The sequence below is a fragment of the Propithecus coquereli genome, unplaced genomic scaffold (genome assembly GCF_000956105.1).
Source record: "Propithecus coquereli isolate 6110/MARCELLA unplaced genomic scaffold, Pcoq_1.0 Scaffold574, whole genome shotgun sequence".
NCBI classification, from domain to species: domain Eukaryota; kingdom Metazoa; phylum Chordata; class Mammalia; order Primates; family Indriidae; genus Propithecus; species Propithecus coquereli.
The window spans coordinates 726,538-751,379 of NW_012151663.1; the positions used below are offsets into that span (position 1 = coordinate 726,538).

At 40.6% G+C, this 24,842-nt stretch overlaps 2 protein-coding genes across 2 annotated transcripts in view; both read right to left on the reverse strand.

Annotated features, from left to right (window-relative positions):
- Positions 1-4,119, reverse strand: part of LOC105821428 (BTB/POZ domain-containing protein 9-like) — a 152,288-nt gene extending 148,169 nt beyond the window's left edge. Inside the window, exons 1-2 of the mRNA XM_012658128.1 lie at positions 4,088-4,119; positions 3,822-3,893 (exon numbers count right to left, since the gene is read on the reverse strand). Coding sequence (XP_012513582.1) covers positions 3,822-3,893; positions 4,088-4,119 — 104 coding nt within the window. The remainder of the gene's footprint in view (positions 1-3,821; positions 3,894-4,087) is intronic.
- A 6,440-nt stretch (positions 4,120-10,559) lies between these two features.
- LOC105821434 (BTB/POZ domain-containing protein 9) overlaps positions 10,560-24,842 on the reverse strand; it is a 229,842-nt gene continuing 215,559 nt past the window's right edge. Inside the window, exon 7 of the mRNA XM_012658132.1 lies at positions 10,560-10,598. Coding sequence (XP_012513586.1) covers positions 10,595-10,598 — 4 coding nt within the window. The 3' untranslated portion in view covers positions 10,560-10,594. The remainder of the gene's footprint in view (positions 10,599-24,842) is intronic.

The following is a 24,842-nucleotide window of genomic DNA, read 5'->3' on the forward strand; positions in this document are numbered from 1 at the left end:
TGCTCTTTAATCCTCGGAGTTATTGCAGCAGCAGCAAAAGGAGGGGGAGGAAGAACAAAGAAATAGCTCAGAGGCGTGGGGAGCAGGGCAGCCACGGGTTCTACATCAGATGAGTGGACAGCAAGAGGCAGTGAGTGGGACGAAAGCTTTCAACAAGGGCCCATTCCATTTGATCGCTTATTTCAAGGAGGCTGAGGGAATTCTCAGGTTTTTGTCTTCTTGGGTCACTCAATGAGTCAGATAGGATTTAAAGACGATAGGAAATGATTTCAACTCAGTGTGACCTTTTTGTTAAGCTAAAAAAAGTTGAGTTAAACACACAGGATGGCTAACCATCCAGGTTTGCCTGGGACCATCCTGGTTTTAGCACTGACAGTTTCACGTTCCAGGAAACCACTCGCTCTCCGGCAGACCAGGACAGCTGCTCACCCGACACCAGCCACAGCCGCTTCCCGTCCTGGGGCCCGTGCGAAGCCGGGCTGCGTTCGCATTCCGCTCAGTGCCTTCCTTACCTTCCAGGCCCGCTCCTGCCACACAAACGCTCTTCGGCCTGTATCACAGACGATCTAACAGACAAGGGCATTAAAAGGCCACTCTGTGTTTGACTCTCAGCAGAAAAGGGAACTGTGTCAGTCTGAGTTCTCCCAGCTTCTCTTATGGAGACCCTGTCAGAAGCACAAGCCATAGCCCACAGAGCTGAATAAAATGATCGTGGCAGAAACGGAAGACACAGCTTGTCGTAGTGCCTGGAGAAATGATGCATCCCTCAGTAACTTTAAAATGCTGAACTCTGAAAAGAAGGAAGCCAAGGAAAACTCAATTACGCAGGGGCTGAAAATTCAGCGCGTGGGTTAGTCAGGCTCTCTGCTCTGCTATCCTCTCCCCCTGGCCCTAGCCATTAGGCCATTTCACCACTCATTAGCAGGGAGGAGGAGGAAGGAAAGGAGGGAGGAAAATCAAATAGCCAATTTTTCAATTTATGAGCAAGTTCCTAGGGAGGGTATTCAAAATATTGACTCAAGAGGTTCTTCGGTGGGGAGAGAGGATTGAAAATTGGGGGTTGTGGCATAATCTGTTGATTTTAATCATTTGGTCTTTCGTAATTCTCAACGGAATGAACTGTTTTCATTGGAAGGCTAGCAAAATTATAAATGTTAGATAAAAAGAAAAAAAAATTTACTAGTTAAATCACACAAGATCCTATCTTTCAAAAAAAAAAAACATCCTTTGACAGGCAGGGCACAGGGCTCACACCTGTAATCCCAGTGCTTTGGGAGGCTGAGGAGGGAGGATTGCTTGAGGCCAGGAGTTATCATAGTGAGACTCCATCTCTACAAAAAAAAAAATTTTTGTAATAAATTAGCCAGGTTTCGCAGCATGCGTCCATAGTCCTAACTACATGGGAGGATCCCTTGCACCCAAGAGTTCAAGGCTGCAGTGGGCTAAGATCACTCCATTGTGCTCTAGCCTGGGTGACAGCGCAGGACCCTGTCTCTAAAACAAATAAATAAATAAAATTTTAAAAAGTCCTCTGACAGGCCGGGCGCGGTGGCTCACGCCTGTAATCCTAGCTCTCTGGGAGGCCGAGGCGGGCAGATTGTTTGAGCTCAGGAGTTCGAAACCAGCCTGAGTAAGAGCGAGACCCCGTCTCTACTAAAATTAGAAAGAAATTAATTGGACACCAAAAAATATATAGAAAAAATTAGCTGGGCATGGTGGCACATGCCTGTAGTCCCAGCTGCTCGGGAGGCTGAGCCAGAAGGATTGTTTGAGCCCAGGAGTTTGAGGTTGCTGTGAGCTAGGCTGACGCCACGGCACTCTAGCCCGGGCAACACAGTGAGACTCTGTCTCAACAAAAAAAAAAAAAAAAAAAAAAAATCCTCTGACAAACACCATAGACAACTGGTAATGCTACCAATTTACAAGAGACATAAAATTGGAGGATTATATATTATGCTTTAAAATTTAAGCTGTAAAAATGGAGCGATCTATTGCTAGCTACTTCTATCATAGGCCCTGTGTTTGAATCATGGGTCATCCCTAGAGGTATTTCAGGTATCTTTGCCTTACTCATTCGGTTTGCCTTACTCATGCTCCTAGGCATGCCTTTCTCTTCTTGCTCCCTTAGTGAACCTTAACTTCCGGAAAGCCCAGCTCAAATGGCACATACTTTATGCAATCTCCCACAAGTACTGATTCATCCTAAGAAGCATTGATTTCTCCCTTATCAGTGCTGAGATAACTTCTGTTGTAGCATGTCTCACACTGTTCAAGAGTTAAGTGTCCTCTTCTCAGCCTCCCCTGCTGGACTGTGATCTTTCTGAAAGCAGACACCATTCCTTGTTCATCTTCCTTTTCAAGGTACCCAGTACAGTGTCCACTGGAATACACTCAAATATTTACCAAAGGACTGAATCAATGTGGATAAACAAATGGTAATCATTGTAAGAACTGCATTTAAGAATATAAAAATTTTAAAAGATTGTTAAGATTAGTCACAGCAAATAATATTTATGTGAAATTATTTCTTAGAAAAGTATAAATTACTCCCCAAAAACAAAGGACAAATAATTTTCCCAGTGGTATACAGAGTAGGAAACTTGATGCTTAGGGCTTGGTGCACATAAATTTTAATTAGACATTGTTTCTTTTTTTCAAAAATCCTTTCTGTAAGGTAGCCATATACTGGTGGGATAATATAACCATGTACAGTGGCAGGAATGAGGCAGCAGGATTTGATGAATACAGCAGAAGAAAGGAATACCACCAGCAAGGTTTCTAAGTGACAACTACCAGCAGGTTGGAGAATTGCTTATAAATACAATAGAATTAAATAACCATGGAATGATGGCAGAGTTGCTCAAATATTATCACTGAGGAGAAATAAAAATTCCTCTCTAGAAGGATGATATTATTGAAATCTGCCTTTCACTCATGGAGTCTCAGTAATAGGAGAGTAGCCCAGAAATGACAGAACCGAATGATCTAAGAGAAAAATGAAAGGGGGAAAACAAACTGCCCTGATGAGAAGGTGTATATTGCCTGCTTCCATGGGATTCATCAGTCTCTGCTTCTTTAAAAGTTACTCTGACTCTGAAGCATACGCATGTAATACATTCCAATTCTACTCACGGGATTATGCTTATCACAAACACTCTGGGAAAAATATAAAGGGAAGAGATAAAAGTATTTATGTAATCAGAGAAGTACAAAGAGAAGAATGTAAAATGGCTTGAGAGGTATATTACTAGGATTAATGGGAAGAAATTAAGAAAATAGTGAAATGAGGTTACATGTCAGACATTCTCTCGGCATGATTTTCACTGCAGTGTGAAAGCGTCTTCTGGAATAATAATGCTAATTTTAAATGCTCTCTTAATAAAACGTTCAGGTTGCTATAGCCTATTAGGCAGCAATTAAAACCTTGTGAGCTCTGCCACCCTCTCTCAGGTCTGCCGCGACGCGGCTGTCACAGGGAGCGAGGCCTCGAGGACCCTGGGCACTCGGGGTTACTGGCCAGGTAAAACGTGGAAGGCCCATCATTCAAGTCATTTAGAATTGGACACAACATTAGAGAAAATGCAATGGAGCTGAGTGGGATGAACTAGAGAACCTAATGTAGCATTTAAAAAAAAATTCACATTCATTGGTGCCAAAGGACATTTGGAGGACACTGTGTTTAAATTTGGGGCTCATTTTGCAGGAAGGAGTGTCAACTGTCCTTGATCTTGCAGCTGACTCTACACCCAGGAACTCCTTCCTACAGATATGAAGAAAAGCACTGCCAAGCTGACAGAGGACAGTTTAACTCCCCAGCTCACAAAATTATTTCCTTTGCTTCCTCCTTTGGTTCAGTGATGATGATGCCATCATGCATCTGTGGTTTGCTATTTCTATACGGACACAAAAACAGAAAATACATTAAAGTGATGTGTAGTTTTCCATGCAAATGCTTTCAGACTAATGAGAGTTGTACTGTATGATTAAGTAGAAATTGGTTATTTGGTTTAAATATTTATGATAAATTGTTTAGAATTAACACTTAAGCAATTCAATCCAGGAGATGAAAAACTGCAATATTCCTCACCTGACCTTGGCAGCTAACGTGGTATGGTACATGTTGCGTTAGCTACGGCGGGGCTGCATGTAACAAATCACACCCGCAAACGGTAGGCAAAATGGTTTTGTGCCTAGTTCTACTACCAAACCCAGCTAACCCAGAGCAAATCCTTTAACCTTACTCCTTGTTAGCTTGTCTAACAGGATAAAATGGAAAATACCGACGTATCACAGACTAGAGAAAACCCAAACCAAATAGTTTGATGAATAAGACAAGGCCCTGTGGATCTTGAGAAGAGTTGAATTTTTTCTGTTCTAAGACCTCTCCCAGAGACTCCTCAAACTCATTCAGCAAGGTACCACTTTTGTGTAAATGATTCAAGCCCTAGGACACTGGAATCCTATGACAACAGAAACTCCACAGTAGTTGGTGGAGACTGTGAGTAATCCAGTCTCCAAAGGTGTTTTTAGGACTATGGTAAACTGCAACACTTTTAATATCAAGGCTAATGTTGAACAGTTCATAATAATAAATTATAATAATTATGACAAATTAAAAAAAGTAGTTAACATTTATTGAATACTTAGTCTATGTCAGGTACTTTACCTGTTTTAGCTCATTAAATCCTCATAACTTATGAGGTAGTCACTATCGCCATGCCCATTTTACAGATAATTAAACTGAGGCATAATCACAGTGTTAGTTAACTAACTTGTTCAAGCTCATAAGCTTGGAAGTGAAGAGCTATGCTTTGAGTCTGGCTGAATAGCAAGTCTGTGTTTCAGAACATTGTAACTGAAGTAAAAATCTGACATACTGATGATCATGCCATCCACACTAGCAAGAGAAACGGGCTACTTACAACTGAAGATACAATCCCTCAAGGCCAAGTCAATTCACAAGTAACATTTCTGTGTGGTCAATAATGAAAAATCTGAAGACAAATTATAGAAAAATAATTTCTATATTTAAAAACTGATAGGAAAGACTGCTCACAAATTAGACAATTGCTGGTTTTCAGAAACAAAGTTCAGAAGAAACAACAGAAAACAAAGATTTTCCTTTCCATGTTAACTGGATACTTCTCACTCAAAAGGAAGAGAATACATTGAACTCTGGCTCTCGTCTTTTGCTTCCTTAAGGTATCTGGTTCTCCAGTGCTTCAGCGTAAGAAAATGCCAGAATTAAACAAAGAGTATAACCTGCTTCGTAAGTGGATGGGTTTGATTTATCAAAATATGAAGATCTTAAAAGCTAAATATTTTTTAAAACCCACTGAATCTGATTTTCGCTTATCTAGAAAAGAGGGTCACAATTTTAATTTGCAAAATAAGCACCCCCCACTTCCTTCCCTCCATCATGGCCTAAGCGTCCCCTCACAGTGACACACAGGCATTGCTCCGCAGTTTCCTCTAGCTTCCTTTCAAGGCAAATCTTTTCCCATCTACAGATTAATTCTGACAGCTATCTGGAGTCGCCAAGGAACCAGTCCATTTCCCCAGCGCTGTGGGGGCCAGTCAGCTGACACAAGACGCAGGTTCTGAAAAGGAAAGCTGTCCCCAAAGCACTCATACAAAGCATGTGTATACTGTGTACTTCATTACAGGACAGAACCAAGGTGTATATGTAAAACAGAGGCCTGGCCTTTCCTTAACAAAAAAGAATATTGATTTATGAATTAAGACTAAAAGACATACTTAAAAACCAAATGTTTTGGAAGTTGCTAAACATTGAAATGTTTCTAAATAGTTTCAAGCATACAACTGTGATTATCCATGAAGGAAAGTGGAAAAGAATGATAAATGTAACAGTGATCTATCTTATGAGGCCTTTTTGGAAGAATAAAAAAGGAGCCTTTCAGCTTTATGATCATTCACTAAGAATGGAAAGAATGACGATCTTTCCTTCACGTGACATATGCTCAGTTTCTTCTAGCATCCCTGTATCGTAGCTATCACAGTTTTGCTGTGTTTGGTCTTTGGTTAGGTAAGGAAAACACACAAAGCATGCTCTCCATGTCCTGCCTGTGGAGGTCCGAAGACAGCTCCATTTCCGGTGATAAGGATTCAAGATGAACACGGGTTCAAAGGGCTGAGCTATTTTTCTTAAACTGCACAAAGCAGATGCTTACCCTATGAAAACCCTCACCCACATAAGTTTAAAAATGAGGACACTTTAGAATAAGAGTTAATACAGATAAACGATTTCTGTCTTAATGAACCACCATAGCCAGAAACCTGCTGACCTTGCTTGCCCTCTCCCAAACTTGCTGCTCTCAGCTCTGGCCCCAAGGGTGGCCAATAATTTACATTAAAATAAAATAATGAAAAGATTACTAATATTTAGTTAATCCGTCCATTTTTCTCATAAGCAACGTATGAAAGAATTAAGATTATGAATATACATACTACATGACACAGTGAAGTGGTCGTCTCTTGATACTCGACAGTGACAGCTTGTCCTGAGAAGGACCTGCATGATTTCTGACGGTGTGGCAGCGGCTTGCCTCCGAAACGAACTGCTCTTCTTACTTTAGGGGGGAGAACAGCTCCTCAAGGACGGGTTAGGTCCTTTTTGACTCTGTAACGCTACTCAGCATTTAGATCTGGTGTCACGTTTGCAGTGATGGCTCAAAATTACTCGGCGCAGAAAATGATTAGCTATAGCAGGAGAGGCAGGGACCCAGGGGGCTACAATTCTTGGAAGCTTCGAGCTCCCCCACACCACAAATGGCGCTTTCTTTATCAGTCAGCATTTGGGTAACTAGACGTATCTATTAACGTGCAAGACTGATTTAAAAATGTGCTAACTCTAAGATATTTATAAGAGTGATTATGTACATCATCTTGAAAGAGTGTTGCATCAGAAATGGGATAAAAAAAAGACGCCCTCCTGAAAAGCTCAAAGTTTTTCCTTTATTCTGTGTACCCTTAGTAAACTCGATTCACTGTAATAAACTTTTCAGACGGTATATATGTGTGGCGGTGGTGATGGTGATGTGATAATAGAAAGGAAGAAGAGGTGTGGTATAGCAATACTGCTGTCAGCAATAAAAACTACAGATTCCTTCTGTCCTCAGCTTTTAGACACTAACAGTAAAACAGATGAGAACCCACTGCTCCTCTCACTCCACACAAATATTTTACACCTTTCTTCATTATCGCTTTCTTAGGAGCCTCTTAAGACATTTTTTTAATCACCCCCCACCTTGAAATTTTAATGCCATGGATATATTGTATTGTATATCAGTTTATGTATTGTATGTATATCTGCACTTTGGACATAAAAAAGAGTGAAGTATTTTGTACCCCCCAAGAACCAACTTTCATCCCCTTAGAGGAAAATACTGCCTCCTTTGATGTGTGCTCTACACTAGAGCTCTTTAACCTTTTTTTGATTCGTGGATCCCCTTGAGAATCTGATGAAAGTTATAGACCCTTTCCTCGGCCCCATCCAAAACATGCACACAACTTTATACACACCCAGAGCACTCACTGGGTCCTCACGAACCCATCCATGGACCCCAGGCTGAGGATCCCTGCTCTGCATGCTCTCCTGGGGTGACTGCACACATTCTCACCCCTCTACCTACCGTCGGAGCACTCCTGAATCACAATTCACAGCTCCAGCGCTGGCTGCTGTTTTAGACTCAGATGCTTGGGCTGTAGGCATACCCATTTAAACGTCCCACAGATACTTCAACCTCGGTTGTCCGATTCTGAACTCATTCTCTTCCACTCAGACCTGCCTCTGGATTCCAACTTAGTTCATGCCACCATGTCTTCCCAGTTTCCCAGGCAGAAATCTGGATTATCTTTGATTCCTTTCTCCTCACTTCACAGCCAATCAACAAGTACTTCCCACTGTCCCAACTTAGTATTTCTTAAATCTGTCCCTCCTTTTCAGCACTCCGCCCTAGTTCAGGGCTGTATCATCTCCTGCTTGAGACACTCAAATGCTGTCTCTACCACTACTCTTGTCCTCCATCTAATTCATACTTCTGCCCAAGGAAGCTTCTGAGAATACAAAATTTGCCTCTCTGTTTCTGCTTAAAATCCTTCAATGACCAACCTCCGGAAAAAACACAAATATACAATCAGTTTTCAAGATACAGTCCAAGATTCCTAACAGAATGTCCAAATCGCCTGCCCCTCAAGTCTCATTTTCATGCCATCGCACCCTCACCTGATGCTCCACTAGTATCGAACTGCACACGCGCCACTCCCTATGTCGTGCAGCTTCACATTCCTGCTACTTCTTCTGCCTAAACAACTTCAGCACCTTTTCTCGCCTTCTGTACCTTATAAAGTAATTGCGCTAAAGATGTTTGTAATATTCATAGAAGAAGAGAGGAGGGTAAGAACGGGGAAAGAAGGAGGAATAACAAGAAATATCTTGGGCAAAATTCGAGCTTTAGCGTGGTGCCCTTCTGGTGCTGGGTTTACCCTGTTCTCCTGGCCATAGCTCTTTGGGTCCCTGACCAAGCTGGGCCAATCAGATTGTATTTCTAGGAATCTGGAATTAGGAATTAGGGAATTAGTCAGCTGGTGTTGCTTCAATTAGGAAGTAATGTAAATTTGAAATGAAAGCAACTCTGGCTGATATTCTCACTGAAGATGAGAACGTCTGTCTGCAGAAAAAAGCAATGGTGAGATACAAGCAACTCTACAGCCCTGGAAGGAACAGCAACAACAGCATCAGCTGATAGCCACTTTCCAGTTCCTGTTCTGGTCTCTAATGAGGTCTGACCGCAGTTCCTTCCTCGGTTCCATCAACTATCCCTGTATCGTGATTGTAAGTTCCAATCTGTTTCAACTAGTCTGAGCAGATTTCTGTTCCCTGCAATATGAGGGACTGGATTATGTCAGCATTAGTAGAGAAGTGACATCCAGTATGGAATTCAGATCGCCTTCTTTTGTTTCATAGCTGGTATTACTCACTCAACCTGCCTCTTCGAATATAATATATTACTGTCTGTGTAAATGGGAGGGCAATCATATTAAAAGTCATAAACGTACCTCATTTAAATAAACTATCCAAGCTTCAGTGCTCTAAAAAACATAAAACAGAATTGAAAACAAATGAATCTTTGCTTTGGGCTTTAAGGCTTATAAATTAAATCAGCTATTAATCAGACTTAGAAACACACTGGCTTCTTTCCCATGGTCGTTACTATAGAATTATTTTAAAGAATCAATAGAACTCACTAACCTATATGACTTTCTGGTACTTTCACTCTCTAGTTTACTCCAGAACTTATTGCTAATTACTATAGGTCTAAGAGAATCCACACACAAGTGACAAAAGACATAAATCATTTACAGAGCTATTCATCTGCAATGGCCATCCCATCAGATTCAACCTTGTAAGTGTCACAAGACCAGTTATTTTTAAATCAGATTGTATTTTATAGGAAATAATAAAGATGCTACAGCAGCACAATAAATTCACACTAACAGCAGATCTGCATTTCATTGCAACAAATGTCTCTACTCTATTAAGCAAGTACTGAAATTTGCCCTTTACATGCCATGGAGTCAAGGGTTTCCCTGGAGATGCCTGCAAATTTGCAGGTATCTGAGGCTGAGGGCCTGCTGTGGGACATTTAAAAAAACTCTTCCTGTGTGGTTTCCACATGGGAAATGAGACTCTCCTGGATCTGAAAGGACTTGCTCCCACCTGAAAGGACCTTGCTCCTGGCATTTGTTTTTCTCATCTGAAACATTTTTTCTTCTCTGCTGTGATCCATTTTGTCTCTGCAACAGAACCATGTTTATCATCCAGGACTTATCACATTGCTCTTGCTGACTGACTGAGTGGTCAGCAAAAACACAAGTTGATGAGTCTGGGGTGTGAGCACTTGGCAGCCCCCACTGCTTTAATGGATCTCAGCAGCATTAGTTTACTGAAAGACGATGCAGTCCGCCTGGGACAATTTACCACTCTGTGTATTGTGCACAGATGAGACCTTTGATTTTGCTAGAGTTTAACTTTGGCCCTCTCTCCAAAAGACAGAGAAATTTAAACTCTGAAAGTGTTCCAACAATCAGGCAGCAATGAATAAAATCAGCCCTGTGTGATTGTGATGGATGCTAAGAACACTTAGGATTACCAGATCACCGACTAGGAGGACTAGGGGAGACTGCGGGCCCTCCTTCCCAGGGTCTGGTCCAGCATACGACAGACAGGCCCATTCTGCCCTGGGGTGTCTGTGAGACACAGTCCTGTGCAGAGGCACAGGGTGAATGAGATGGATGACTCTTCAAGGTCACTGCCATCGCCATGATTCATTAATGTCGGACAGGCTGCTGCTCTGAGCTGTGTGTTTTCCTAAAGCAATAGACTCTACTGCCCACCTTCTGTAAATAATAAATCTCTCAGCTTCCCAATCTTTCTGTAATCTGCACACCAGCACACTGAAAATAGTGGAAACAAGGTTAGCTCACAAACAAACCATGCGCCCACAGTGACTCCAGTAAATACGGTGTGGCTGTTGTTCTTCTTTAGTATCTCCAAACTGTTTACATCAGTATCTCACCTGTGATCACAATTGGGAAAAATAATAAAATTATACGTATCATTTATGGTCTCAGTGTCTATTTCTAATATTTATAAAACTGAGGGAAGATTTATATATACTAGCTTTAAACAACCCAAATAAAACAAAAGAAGATAATTTTATCCATAGACTAACAACAACAACAAATCACAACACCTCAACATATTAATAAAAGAAGTAGGTTCAATTAGATGTGCTTTCACCCCAGACCTCCAAGAATTTCATGGGAATCATATAACGCACAAAATTCACTATCTCCTGGGCCATCAGTCACATGTGCCAACAATGAAACAAGTGTCTATGGACCTTGAGTGACAGAAATTTTAGCCATACCTTCGGCTCACTCATAACCCCAAATCTAAAGTGATTACAATTTAAGTATCACCAAAATTCCTGGGAGATTATACCTATGTAAAACTGCCAGTTTATTCTCTTACCACACGGAGTCACACTCATTGTTAGAAGACGCTAAGCCCAATCGCAGCATGATGAGGTACGCTAATTTGTCACTTCCTCGGGCAATTTCTGCAGCTGTGAGTTGGGGTTTTAGTGGGTTGTGTGGACTGACATAACCCATTTTCTAAAAATCTAACACAGTGCTACAGCAGCTAGAAGAAAATCCTGCTCCGTCAGTCCACAGATCCTTTAAGAAAATAAATACACTTTAAAGTGTGAAGGAGAACAGGATAAAACCCTTTTCATCCCTATTTTCAAGAACAACCAATTCATCACTTTCTGTGTTTGTTTTCCCCTTTTAGAGACCATGTTCTTGGCGTTCTCAGCACGGAGGCCACGGTCCACCCATCTGGTGCTAGACGGTCATAGACGGGCTGTTCAGACTCCCTGGCTTTTCCCTCTGTACCTTCCACTCAGACCACGTGATCTTCATTCCAGTCTTCCTTCCAACAATTTTCCCAAACCTTATATGACTTCTACCACTTTCCACCTCTGACACATCCAAAAGCCTTCTCCTCCAGCCATAAGGGTCTTATACTTGCTATGAAACAAGTACAGAAAAGGTCTTTCAGATTCTAGGAAAACTCTCAGCGGCACTTCCTCATCCCTCTGTTTCGTTCTCCACGCTTCTCTCTCCCACCCCAGGTCTCTCTGTGTGCTGTGCAGTGTGCATTTCTTTTTCTACGGGAGAGGGGTACAGTGAAGTCCTCCTATTTGTTTCTCTGCAGCTTGAGGGCTACTATCTGTGTGGTGACCAGCACCAAAAACTTAGGGACAACTGTTTTATAAGGACCAAAGTTTACTGACCATAGGAATTATGACAAAATCATCTCTGTATTTCCCACCTTATTAGTACATTACTTAAATACTCATTACATACTGAAGGAAACTTATTATGATGGTTTCCTTTTTTTTTCAATTTACTTTTTTTTTTGAGACAGAGCCTTGCTCTGTTGCCCGGGCTAGAGTGCCGTGGCATCAGCCTAGCTCACAGCAACCTCAAACTCCTGGGCTCAAGCGATCCTCCTGCCTCAGCCTCCCGAGTAGCTGGGACTACAGGCATGTGTCACCACACCCAGCTAATTTTTTTTTTTCTATTTTTAGTTACCCAGCTCATTTCTTTCTATTTTTAGTAGAGACAGAGTCTTACTCTTGCTGAGGCTGGTCTCGAACTCCTGACCTCAAGCGATCCTCCCACCTCGGCCTCCCAGAGTGCTAGGATTACAGGCATGAGCCACCGCGCCCGGCCAATGGTTTCCTTTTTAATGAAACCATAAAATACACACTTGAGAAAGCATTCCCCCATACTTAGTGATGGGAGGTACATATAAACTTATTAATATTGGTTAAAAAAAATATTAGTTTAAAATTCAAGTTTAAAAGTTAATATCATTAAAAATCAAACCTGAAAAAGGAATATACAGATATCAAGGTACGTGGCATTGAACTCTGCTTCCGTGCCTAGGATCTTTCAGAAAAGCTTTTTAAATATCAACAAACTACATATGGGGTAAGGGATGATAACACAGAAAAGTTATACTCCGTAAACTTCAGAGCTAGATGTATTAATATTCAGAAATTTCTAGACAATCATAAATATTCTTATTTTAAAATTGAATATATCATTTTAATTTATTGTGTCCTAATAGAAGAACTGTCTCCCAGACACTTCTCATTTTTAGCAAAATCAATAGAATGAACAAATCAATAAATGGAACGTTTTCAACCTGAAACCCATTATTTGGGAAAAGGAGTTCCGCATGCATTCAGATTGCCCACCCCTGCGACCCCAACGCACACACAGCAGAGACCCACAGCCGGAACTGACCCTGCGTAGAAATCAGCACGAAATCAACGCCTTTTGTGTGGCCCTGAAAGCACTGACAGACCTATGGATACGCCTAGTGCGCCTGAGAAAAGTCTCACTCGCTCCCCCCCCCCACTACAGTGACAAGGAGAGGGATTCAGAGTTAGCAGCGACATTTTAGTAATCTTTGAAACACAATGTCCAAGAAACACAAGGCCGTCTCTAGAGCAGCGGAGACGTCACAGCCGTCACTCTGGAGATTTGAAGGGGTGGGGGAAGGGGCTTACAGTTATCTTTTCTATGTTCACGCCTTTAAGGCAGGAGTAGGGATGGAATCACTCTCAATACTCCTTCCATCTATGAAATTCTAAGTCCCTTGATAAAGCCGGCATCGAGGGAGCAATGGGGAGGAAAGATTTGCCGGGACTAGACCAGCACCGGGAAATGCTGTCGAGTTGCCCACGTGAGCTCTTCTCAGAATATAAAGCACTAACAATCAATGTAATAATAACACATAAACTTGGTCAAAGTCACGTTCAACAGGAAATATATACAGGCTTATTTGGATAACTAAATTGCTATGTCCTGCTTTGTATTAGCATCGAACATTTACTGAGCAATGACGAGATGCCGGGGGTTTGGCATTAAGAAGTGTTAGCGTGAGTTAGAAAGCTCGTGCCCTGAAGGTGCTTACAATTTTCCAGGCAAGTTCCAGCAGAACCAAAGTCTAGTCACTGCATCCAGTAACTACAGAGGATGGGACGTCAGCAAGCATCTAAGTTAGAGAGCTGAGGCTGGGAACATCTTCCAGCAGTCTATCGTTGCTAAGCACAGTGCGAAGGGTTACCAGATATTTGAACTCTGGCAACAATATCAGACCTTTTCTTGCTCAGAGGAATTTAACTATCTAAATTATTGAACACACTTCTTCAAAGAAGACAAGGTCTGAGGAAAAGGGCAAGTTGGAATATCCAGTATGGTTGGATTGTTAGGGATAGACACATAACCCGCATACTGTGCAACTATAGTTCTTTTAACACAGAAACAGTATGTCTTGGAAATCAGTTTATTACTAAACTAAAAATGTAAATTTGGACTTAGCTAAAATTTTCCCAAAGCAATTAACCTTGAGCCAACCAAAAAAAAGCGTAGTGGTAACCATGGCAAGAAACGAAAGTCAAGTCTGTAGTCCTACACGTCTTGTTCAATATGACCAGAAAGTACACCCAAGATTTGGGAACCAAGGGCAAACTCTACCAGGTTACCCCTTGCTGCTTAAGGAGTACGGGAGACCACAAAGAAATAGTTCCCATGTGGATTTTTTTTTTTTTACACAAAAGTAAGATTTAAAAGAAATATATTTATTTATTTATATTTTTTTTAGAATATGAAGCGGGGGAGTGAGGAGGGTTTCTGTTCAGTTCTGTTTCTGTTTTTGTTTCTGTTTTTTTTTTTGATTAAGACAGAGTCTCACTCTGTTGCCCTGGGTAGAGTGCCGTGGTATCGTCATAGTTCACAGCAACCTGCAACTCCTGGGCTCAGCCATCCTCCCGCCTCAGCCTCCCGGGTAGCTGGGGCTACAGGAGCGTGCCACAACGCCTGGCTAATTTTTCTATTTTTAGTAGAGACGGCATTTCCCTCTTGCTCAGGCTGGTCTCAAACTCCTGTCAAGTGATCCTCCTGACTCGGCCTCCCAGAGTGCTAGGATTACAGGCGTGAGCCACCGCGCCCAAAAGAAAGATGTTATACAAAGTAAAGAAAATTTAGGGAAAGAAATGCATGTGAAGAAAGGCTCAGAGAGAATGATTTAAGATGAAAGATTGTAGGAGTTAAACACAGACAGTTGGGCTACAGGCCAACTAAATATGGAACTGTTTTCTACAAATAATGTGGAAGGATAGCCCAAGGATGAAAAAGAATTTTGGGGTTAATATTGATTAGGTATGGTAGGAAACAAGGAATTGAGGAAAAAATAGGAATAAAATTAAAGGAAGGGGCCGGGCGCGGTGGCTCATGCCTGTAATCCTAGCACTCTGGGAGGCCGAGGCAGGCGGATCGTTTGAGCTCAGGAGCTCGAGACCAGCCTGAGCAAGAGCGAGACCCCGTCTCTACTAAAAAAAAAAAAAAAAATAGAAAGAAATTAGCTGAGCAACTAAACATATATATACAAAAAAAATTAGCCGGGCATGGTGGCGCATGCCAGTAGTCCCAGCTACTCGGGAGGCTGAGGCAGAAAGATTGCTTGAGCCCAGGAGTTTGAGGTTGCTGTGAGCTAGGCTGATGCCATGGCACTCTAGCCTGGGCAACAGAGTGAGACTCTGTCTCAAAAAAAAAAAAAAAAAAAAAAAATTAAAGGAAGGAAAATTTACCCTAAATGCCAGAATTTTCCCACAATCTATGTGATATAAATACCATGTGTAGAAGTTAATGTATAAAACTCACATACCTCAAATGATAAAAGCATGTATGCAGATAGACATTTAAGTTAAATAGGATGAAAGCTGTAACAAAATTATTCTAAGTCCAGAAACAAGAGCTGTGCTAACTCTCTGATAAAAGGGAAATCATTATATAAATCATTAACCACTAAGAAACCTCCTAACACCCTGCAATGCACATCAAATTTTATTGCAATTGTGTACAAAGAAAATTGCAGACAAGCTGATGTATTCTGATATCATTCACTTTAGCTAGTCTGTGCGCTCTGGGTACTCAAGAGCTCTGTATGCTTATTACCTTATATTTGTCCTTCTTGGAGTGGTTATAATCATAAAAGGCTATCTAGGACCTTGAATAGACTAGATAATTAGAATTACAATTACTGCCATCTGAATATACTATATGTCATAATTTCCTTTAAGTGTATTATCCTACTTGGTGACACAGCAGTCCCCATCCTGGCCTGATACTAAAGACTGCTTTCCAAGCTAGAAATAAGTTCCTTAAGCAAAGTTTGGCTTATCTAAACCAATTTGTTGAGTTGATAAATGAGGTCTCCAATATTTCATCAGGTTAACTGATCTGAACCTACTGTATTTTGTTTATAATCATCTTATTCTATTCAGAAAGTACATAAATTTTTTATTGAACTTGTTATCAGTTGATTTTGATATGCAAACAAATGAAAAGTCAACACTGTACATAATGCTTTCTTATTCCTTTGTAGGAGTTGAATTTTAGTATGTAACTACATACTGCTGCCTAATACATTCTTCTTGGAAGAAACCAGATCAGGCACAGCAAGGAAGCTACTTTTGGGCTAGGATTAGTGTTTCCACTGGAAACAATTATAACAGAATGAAATCACCTTCCCTCTTTAGGGACGAAAGGACAGACATTATTTATTATGGCACCTTTTAGGAATATGAGAAACAAATGACAGTCTGCAACTGTTATGCCTGAGGCCAAAGCAATCTGTTATTTAAATATGAGGAACAAGATTTAACTTTGACTTTGGCTTTTTGTTTCTCAATTTACTGGGCATTTCATTCTTGGGGTCATGCAAATTATTAAGAACCTGTACATGTGCATGCAGACACATGCACGTGTGCACACACACAGACGCACACATACATGCCCCTACGTCTTCTATTAGATTTACCTGGAATCATCCCTCACTCACTTTGATAATTCAGGACTCTCCTTGGAAGCCCCAGTTACAGTATTTGAGAAGGTTTACTGTTAATTAAGATGTTCCTCTCTTTTTTTCCATAATCATGTTTACCCAAAACATAAATTTCCCATATAGTCCTCTTTTTTCATTTTAATAGAATTACTGATTTTTCTAATCTATGAAGTATTATATAATCAATAGGCTGGTATAAGAAAGGAATATAGTAAGTTCTTCCTAAAAAAGAAATATTTAGATTCCTTCTTGGAAAAGAATGTTTTAAAGATATAGGCAGGACTTACATATCCGGCAAATAGCTGATTTACATGTGCAGAGAAATCTCCTCCTCACAAAGAACATCTAAAACTAATGAATAAAACATTTTAAAATTCTTTTAAAGGTATAGTTAAGAAGGCAATAAAGTATAAGAAATAAGTGGAGGCAAGACTCTTTGAAAAAGAATCATTCCCCAGGGATGAGTAAGTCTTAGAGCTGGTGTTTGCTCTAAGGTAGGGTGACCATGTAATTTATTGCCCAAACCAGCACACTTTTGAATATGAATAATTGAGCAGCAGCAAATTCATAACCTTCCAGGCATACCAAGATATATGATCACTCTACCCTGAGGTCATCTGCTGATCCTTGGTCCAATTTGGATTTTAACAGGCCACATGTATACACAGGAGAGGGAGACAAAGCCTGGGATCTCAGCAGGGAAAGATGTCCAACCAGAGACCTCTTAACAAAGTCCAGACTCCCAAAAGGTAATGCTTTTAGTGGCTGACTTTTAAAAAAGAAAGAAAGAAAAAAGAAATCTGTCTTACAAAAGGAGACAGATTTGTTTAATTGGAACTAGACTCTGAATAGAACAGGGGGAAAAAACATACACGCACATACCCAAAAGGAAAAAATAATTCTTCGAGAATTCCTCAGTGCAAGTTTATTTCTCTTTCAGGTTTCAGGGCACAACGCACCCTACCAGGGTGGCCTGAAAAACCCAAAATTAAAAATGAAGTTTCGAATGATCTTTGGTTGGTAGTCTGTCCTTAGGTGCTGGCGAGAAGCTAACCTAGTCAACTATGGAGGAACACACTTATATGCAGTTCTCAAATAATTGCCACAAAAAGAATTCCAAGAAATATGAGCTCACAATAGAAAGAATCACTAAAAACATGAGGAAACAAGCCTCAACAAGAGCAGAAATAACAAAGGGTATAATCAGACTAGCAAATACTACAGATACGAGAATTATCAGATAAAGAATATAAATGAATATGCTTAATGTATTTAAGGAAGGAGGAGATTGAAAGTATGACAATGCAACACACTATCTAAGTTGACAAAGCATATTTAAGGAGAAAACCACATAATACTTATAGAAATAAAAAATATAATTTATACTGAAATCTAATGCACGCGTTAACCAGAAGATCAAATACAGAATTAACAAAATAGAAGATAAAGCTAAAGAAGTTACTCAGGATGCTGTATAGAAACACAAAGAAATAAAAACATAAAAAAGAAATACTGAGAAATATAAGGAATGGAGTGAGGAAATCTAACATCTAATCTACTCGAGATTCTAGAAAGAGCAAATATACAGAATGAGAGAGAAGCAATTCAATGAGGTAACAGATGAGCATTTCCCACAACTACTGAAAGACACTAATCCTCAGATAAAGAAATTCCAAAAAACCCTAAGCAAGATAAATAAAAAGAAATCCATGCCTAAACACATAGTAATGAAACCACACAACATCAAAGCCAAAATGTAGATCTGGAATGTAGCCAGAGAAGAGACAGATCATAGGCTGAGGCAAGCACACCACGAGACTGACGGCTGACTTTTGAAGAACAGAAGATACTGGGATAATGTCGAAGAGCTGAGAGGAAAATAACCACTGACCAAAAGTGCAATCCCACCAAAATCCCTTAAAACTTCTATAAAAAGACTTTTCTAAGGATTCAAAGCCACAAGGATAAGAAGAAAAGGAGAAAAGATAATGACAAAGTTTTGGAGGCTGGAAACTGGCTTAATAGACCTAAGAAAGCTGATTCTTAGTAATAAGGGCAGATAAGGCTCAAACTACGTTAAGCTACAGAATCCTGAAAAGTCTCAGAAACCAACAGCCATTGATGCCTCTGAAACTGGGGGCGACAGACAGGTGAGGATGGGGTAAAAGCTCAGAAGGCAACCAGTTCAAACCGGAGCAGTGTGACTCAGAAGACAGGAATATTAAGGGCTGTCATCACCATTGTAATCTCTATAATGTGATAAAGCTTCTAGGGGATTTGCTCTACTAAAATAAGGAAGTAAACCAAGAAACGGGAGAAAATAAATCAAAGAAATAGGGAATCCAATTTAGGAGAAAGGCAAAGAGAATTCCAAGGATAACAATAAAGGAAAGCCCCAGGATTATAGCTATGCATTATGTAACGGTGAGAAAGCAACAGGAGAATGGAGCACTTGAGGAGGGGTATCCGTAAGGAAAACGGGTGAACTGATAGAGTGCTAGAAGAAGACTGTATTTAGAGGCTATTGGAAGGTGTAAAAAAAAGATCATCAATAGGTACTAAAAACTAACGTCAGGAAAAACAATCAGATAAGAAGGCAAACTTAATCACACTACGTACACTCAGGTGTGAATAATATTTGCACGACCACAGTAAAAACAGCTTTAACTCCAAATTTCAATATAACTACATTGGGAGGATAGGGAAGGGAAGCACAGAAGATGGCAGTGTGAAGGAGCCAAGCCCTCATCTGCTGACATAACGGGAAGTTAACAGAAAATGACAACACCTGATTAACGAAGAGAAAGATGCGCCACACGGGAAATTACAGGTGTGAGTAAATGCCCAAGCAAAATGCTAAAAGAGTAGAGCGTCCCTGTCTTTGGAGACGGAGCCTGGAGCAAACAAGATGGATGAGTGTGGGAACTGCCGTATTTGTTACACACTGTATGCTTTTTTAGTACTATTTGACTTTTTAGACTACATGCCTAGATTATTTTGATAAAAATAAAAAGAAAATAATTATAGACATATGTCAAATTAAATTATTTTCAAGAATAAGGGTGAAATAAAGATAGGACTTTCAAAATTTCAAAATAAGGCATTTTGAGACAAAGAAAAAAAAAGAATTTATTACAGATTCTTATTAAAAGAAATTCTGAAAGATATAATTCAGAAAGAAGGAAAATATTCCCAGAAGGAAGATCTGCAATGCAAGAAGGGATGGTGAGCCAAGAATAGGAAATATTTATGGACAATACTATTAATATACATACAATGACTGATGAAACAGCAATAATGTTGTCCCGTTTGTGAGATTAAAAATCAAGATACATATACAATTCTGGAAAAGAACAGCATATAGGTCAGATCTGGGGTGATGGAAATAAACGTATTCTAGGGTCCTTATAGAAGACAGTAAAGATATGAATTAACTTTAGACTAGTATAGTAAATATGCATGTTAAGATTTCTGATATCTCATACGACACTAGAAACAGAATGTTTACCTTCCAAAATAGTAGAGGGGGGGAAACCAACATGAAGAAAAACAATACGAAAATCAAAATAAAAGGAAGCAAGAAAGGATAAAAAAAGAAATTTTAAAAATTAGACAAAAAGAAAGCAAAAAAATGATATAGTAGAAATAGATCAAATGTATTAGGAATCAGAATCATCGTACATGGACTAAATTCTATAGTTTAAAAGGTAAGGCTAGCCAAACTGAAGAAGAATTTAAAATCCAATGATATTGTTTATAAGAAGACAACATAGGGGCAAATGAAGCCTGAAACTGAAGGTATGGAAAAGATATATCAGACATATACGCAAAAGTTAAAATGACATCAGGAAAACAGACATTAAAATAAAACGCATTACTCAAGAAAGAGGGTAACTATATATTGATATAAGCTTTTCTGAGAAACATGTAACAATTCTAAGTATGTGCATCTAATAACATAGTTTCAAAACATAGGAAGTAAAAAGTGACAGACCATGAGAAACTGACAAAGCCACTACCAGTGGCAGATTTAACTGCTTTCAGCAATTGATTGATCAACTAGACAAAAAGTCAGAAAAAATATCGAATATTTGAGAAATATAATTAAAATAACATGCACATAAAGAGAATAATGGGCCGGGCGTAGTGCCTCACACCTACCATCCCAGCACTCCGGGAGGCTGAGGTGGGAGGATTGCTTGAACCCAGGAGTTTGAGGTTATGTGAACAATGATCATGACACTGCACTCCAGCCTGGGCAACACAGCAAGACCCCATAAAGAGAGACAGAGAGAGAGAGAGAGAGAGCAAGAGAGAGAGAATAATGTTCCCAAAATAACTTGAAAATATACATTACTTTCAAGTACACAAGGATCATTGTTTTTTTTAAAAAAGACTACAGTCCAAGCAAGTAAACGTCAAAAATTTTCAAGAATCAGTATCATATAGATAACATTCTTCGACTATAATCAGTTAACTGGAAAACAGAAACAATCACACATACACATATATCTCTCAAAAATAGCTTTAAAAACACACACATTTGCAAGTTAAACATGCTTCCAAATAATCCATGGGTCAAAGTAAAATTAAGTAATGGATATTAGAAAGTACTTAGATAAGAACAATAATGAAAATAACACTAAAACTTGTGGAGTGACATTACTAAAAGTGGTGAAGTAAGAAACACTAGGGGTTGGGTGTGGTGAATCACACTAGTAATCTCAGCACTTTGAGGGGCTGAAAGGAGAGGATCCCTGGAGGCCAGGGGTTTAAGATCAGCCCAGACAACATAGCGAGACCTCCATCTCCACAAAAAATTTAAAAAATTAGCTGAGCGTGGTGGCACGTGCCTATACTCCTAACTACTTGGGAGGCTTAGGTAGGAGGATCACTTGAGCCCAGGAGTTTGGGGCTGCAGTGAGCTATGATCGTGCATTGCAGCCTGGGCAACAGAGAGGGAGAGAGATCTTGTATCTTAAAAAAAAAAAAAAAAAGGAAAGGAAGGAAAGAAGGAAGGAAAGGAAGCGAGGAAGGAAGGAAGGAAGCAAGGAAAAGAAGGAAAAAAGGAAGGAAAGGGAGGGAGGAAGGAAAGAAGGGGGGAAGGAAGGGAAGAAAGGAAAGGAGGAAAGGAAGGAAGGAAGAAAGACCGAGCAGGGTTCCATCTCTTCATAAAAATCAATTAACGAGCTAGTATAAAAACTGTCAGAACCAACTTTTGCAGAACTCTGGAACCTAATGGAAACCTCCTGTCTTAGTCCATTTGTTTCGCTATAAAGGAATACTTGGGGCTGGGCAATTCATAAAGAAAAACGGTTTGCCTGGCTCATGGTTCTGCGGGCTGTGTAAGCAACACGACGTGGGCACCTGCTCTGCTGAGGGGCTTAGGGGGCCGCGGCTGCGTGGAGGTGGCGGGAGCCGGCCCGTGCAGGGCGGCCGCTCTCTTCCACAGCCGCGCCCGCTCCTGGGGGGCGGGGCTTCGGCAGGAGCCGGCAGAGCGAGGGCCGCGCTCGCTACCTCGAGGAGGCCCAGGCCATTCCCAGGGATCCGCTCCTATGACGCAAGCACCGCCCGCCGGCCCGTCCGCCACGCGGGCACCGCGTTTCAAGCCGAGACTCGGCGGGGCGAACCCGGCGCGGCCGGCCCGCAGCCCCCGCAACGGCCGGAAGGCGCGGGACGAGGGCGCCGTGCGGTGGGAGCGCGCAGGGGACAGAGGCAGCCCTCCAGTGCCAGGGGAGCAAGAGGGACCTAAGTTCCGAGTAACTGTGGTCGTGAGTCTGCCCCAACTGCCGGCTCCCTCAAGGACCAGCCCGAAGGCTCCCCTCTGTTTTGCGGGCCTCAGGCCCTTCCCGGGGCTGAGGCGGCTTCTCCGGCGGCTCTTGCTGAAGGCGTTTAAAGGCACCATGATCGCCAGGGCACCGTGGGGCACGGACAGCAGCTGAGACGATTAACAGACAGACTGAGGACCTGGGAAGGAAGTTCAGAAAGGAGATACGTGGGGGTATTTTACCGGCTCCCGTGAGTACAGGGGAACAGAGACGGCCACGTGCGTTCCAGCGCGGGGCGCGCGCTCAGAACGGCCCGAGGAGCCCCCGAGCTTTCAGGTCTGGCTGGCCTTCGGGCCGTGAGAGCAGGAAATGGAGGCTAAGGCTAAGGTGGCAACAGCCTGGCTGTGTCGAAGCAGTATCCCAACACAGAGCGAATCTATAGAGACTGGGAAAGCTTTTTGTTTTTCACTCGAAATGTTTAATAAAACTCTGTCAAAATACTAACCGTCCACTAAGCTAACAGAACACAGAACATACAGAAGCCACACATAACAAAGAATAGGCTTTATAAAAGTAGGTATAAAGAGTTACTAAACAAGCAAACAACCACAGCCCACAACGAACAGCAACGATAACCCCTGGAGAGGGAAGAGAATCTGATTTTGAGAGCTGTCACATCATTATAATATTCAGAATGTCCAGGGTTCAAGAAAAATGAGACTAGCAAGGAAAGAAGAAAACATGGTCTATTCACAGGTGAAAAAAGAGAAATTAATAGAAACTGTCCAAGAAGCGGCCTAGGCATTGGTGGTCTTTGGTGGTAAATTTGTAGTCTAAAATATTTCTATTAGAAAATAAGTATGAAAATTACTGAACTAGCCATTCAACCAATTTGTTAAAATGGTTCTTAGAAAAACAACAGTAGAAAGTAGAAAGAAGAAATACAAGGGTAAGAGCAAAAATACTTAAACAGAAAAAGCCTTTTTGGTTCTTCAAAAAGGCTACCTGACAAAATTCAAGAAAGATGAATTAAGATTAATAGAGATAAAGGACAAATAAACAATTTTAAGCATAAGAGAAAAAACATAATTACAGATGCTAATGGGATTAAAAAGATAAGAAATTATAAATAACTTTCAATCGATAAATTTGAAATGGATAAATTTCCAGAAAAATATGAATTAACTCAAACTGACTCACTAAGAAATAGAAAACCAGAATGGTCCTATAAACATAAAGATATGTAATAAACAGTTAATAGTCTTCCTACAAGACCCAAAAGCTTTAACAGGTGAGTTCTACCAAAAAATCAGAAAACAATTTTAATATATACAAATTCTTTCATAAGGACGGAAAAAGAGGCAATATTCCTCTGCACATTTTAGAAGCTGATATAACTTGAAAACAGACAAGGAATGTGCAAGAAAATTCTAGTTGGCCTCATAAACACAAATGCAAAATCCTAGATAAAATTTTAGCCAAACAAACTCAATAATGTATAAATAGGTAATTCATCATGACCAAGTGAGATTTTTACCAGGAATCTAGGTATGTTCAACATTACAAAATCTTATAATGTAATTCACTACATTAACTTTAAATGACAAAAACTATGTGGTTATCTCAATATTTCCAGAAAAAGCATTTGATACATTCAACCACGATTCAAAAATTTAACAAACACTCAGCATACCAGAAATACAAGGCAATTTCCTTAACCTTTTAAAGGGCATCCATCAAAATCCTATAGCAAATGTCTTTTTTAATAGTAAAATGAAAGAGCACTCCCTTTAAAATTAACAAACACAAGAAGGATGATCAACATTGTCCCTTCTGTTCCATTGCATTCCTATACATTTTTAAACAAGTGGGCAGAATATACTGAATTAAAAGATACTGTAGGCCAGGCATGGTGGCTCACGCCTGTAATCCTAGCATTCTGGGAGGCCGAGGCGGGCGGATTGTTTGAGCTCAGGAGTTCGAAACCAGCCTGAGCAAGAGCGAGACCCCATCTCTACTAAAAAAAATACAAAGAAATTAATTGGACAACTAAAAAATATATAAAAAAATTAGCCGGGCATGGTGGCGCATGCCTGTAGTCCCAGCTACTTGGGAGGCTGAGGCAGAAGGATCGCTTGAGCCCAGGAGTTTGAGGTTGCAGTGAGCTAGGCTGACGCCACGGCACTCTAGCCCGGGCAACAGAGTGAGACTCTGTCTCAAAAAAAAAAAAAAAAAAAAAAAGATACTGTACACAAGAGCAACAAAAATGTTACCCCTAGGAATAAACCTAACAAAAGATGTAGAAGATGTGGAGAAAGTTATAAAATTTTACTGAATGACAGTAAAGATGAAAGTGAATGGAGAGACAAGTCGTGTTAATGGATAGGAGGGTCCAGCATTATACAGATGTCAAAAGAACAGGTAATGCTTGATCTCTTAGACTAAGTGGTGAGTAATAGGTCTTCATTTTATTAAAATTCACTGGTACAGACTGAATGTTTGTGTCCCCCAAAAATTAACACGCTGCAATCTTAACTCCCTGAAGGTGACTATAGTAGGAGCTGGGG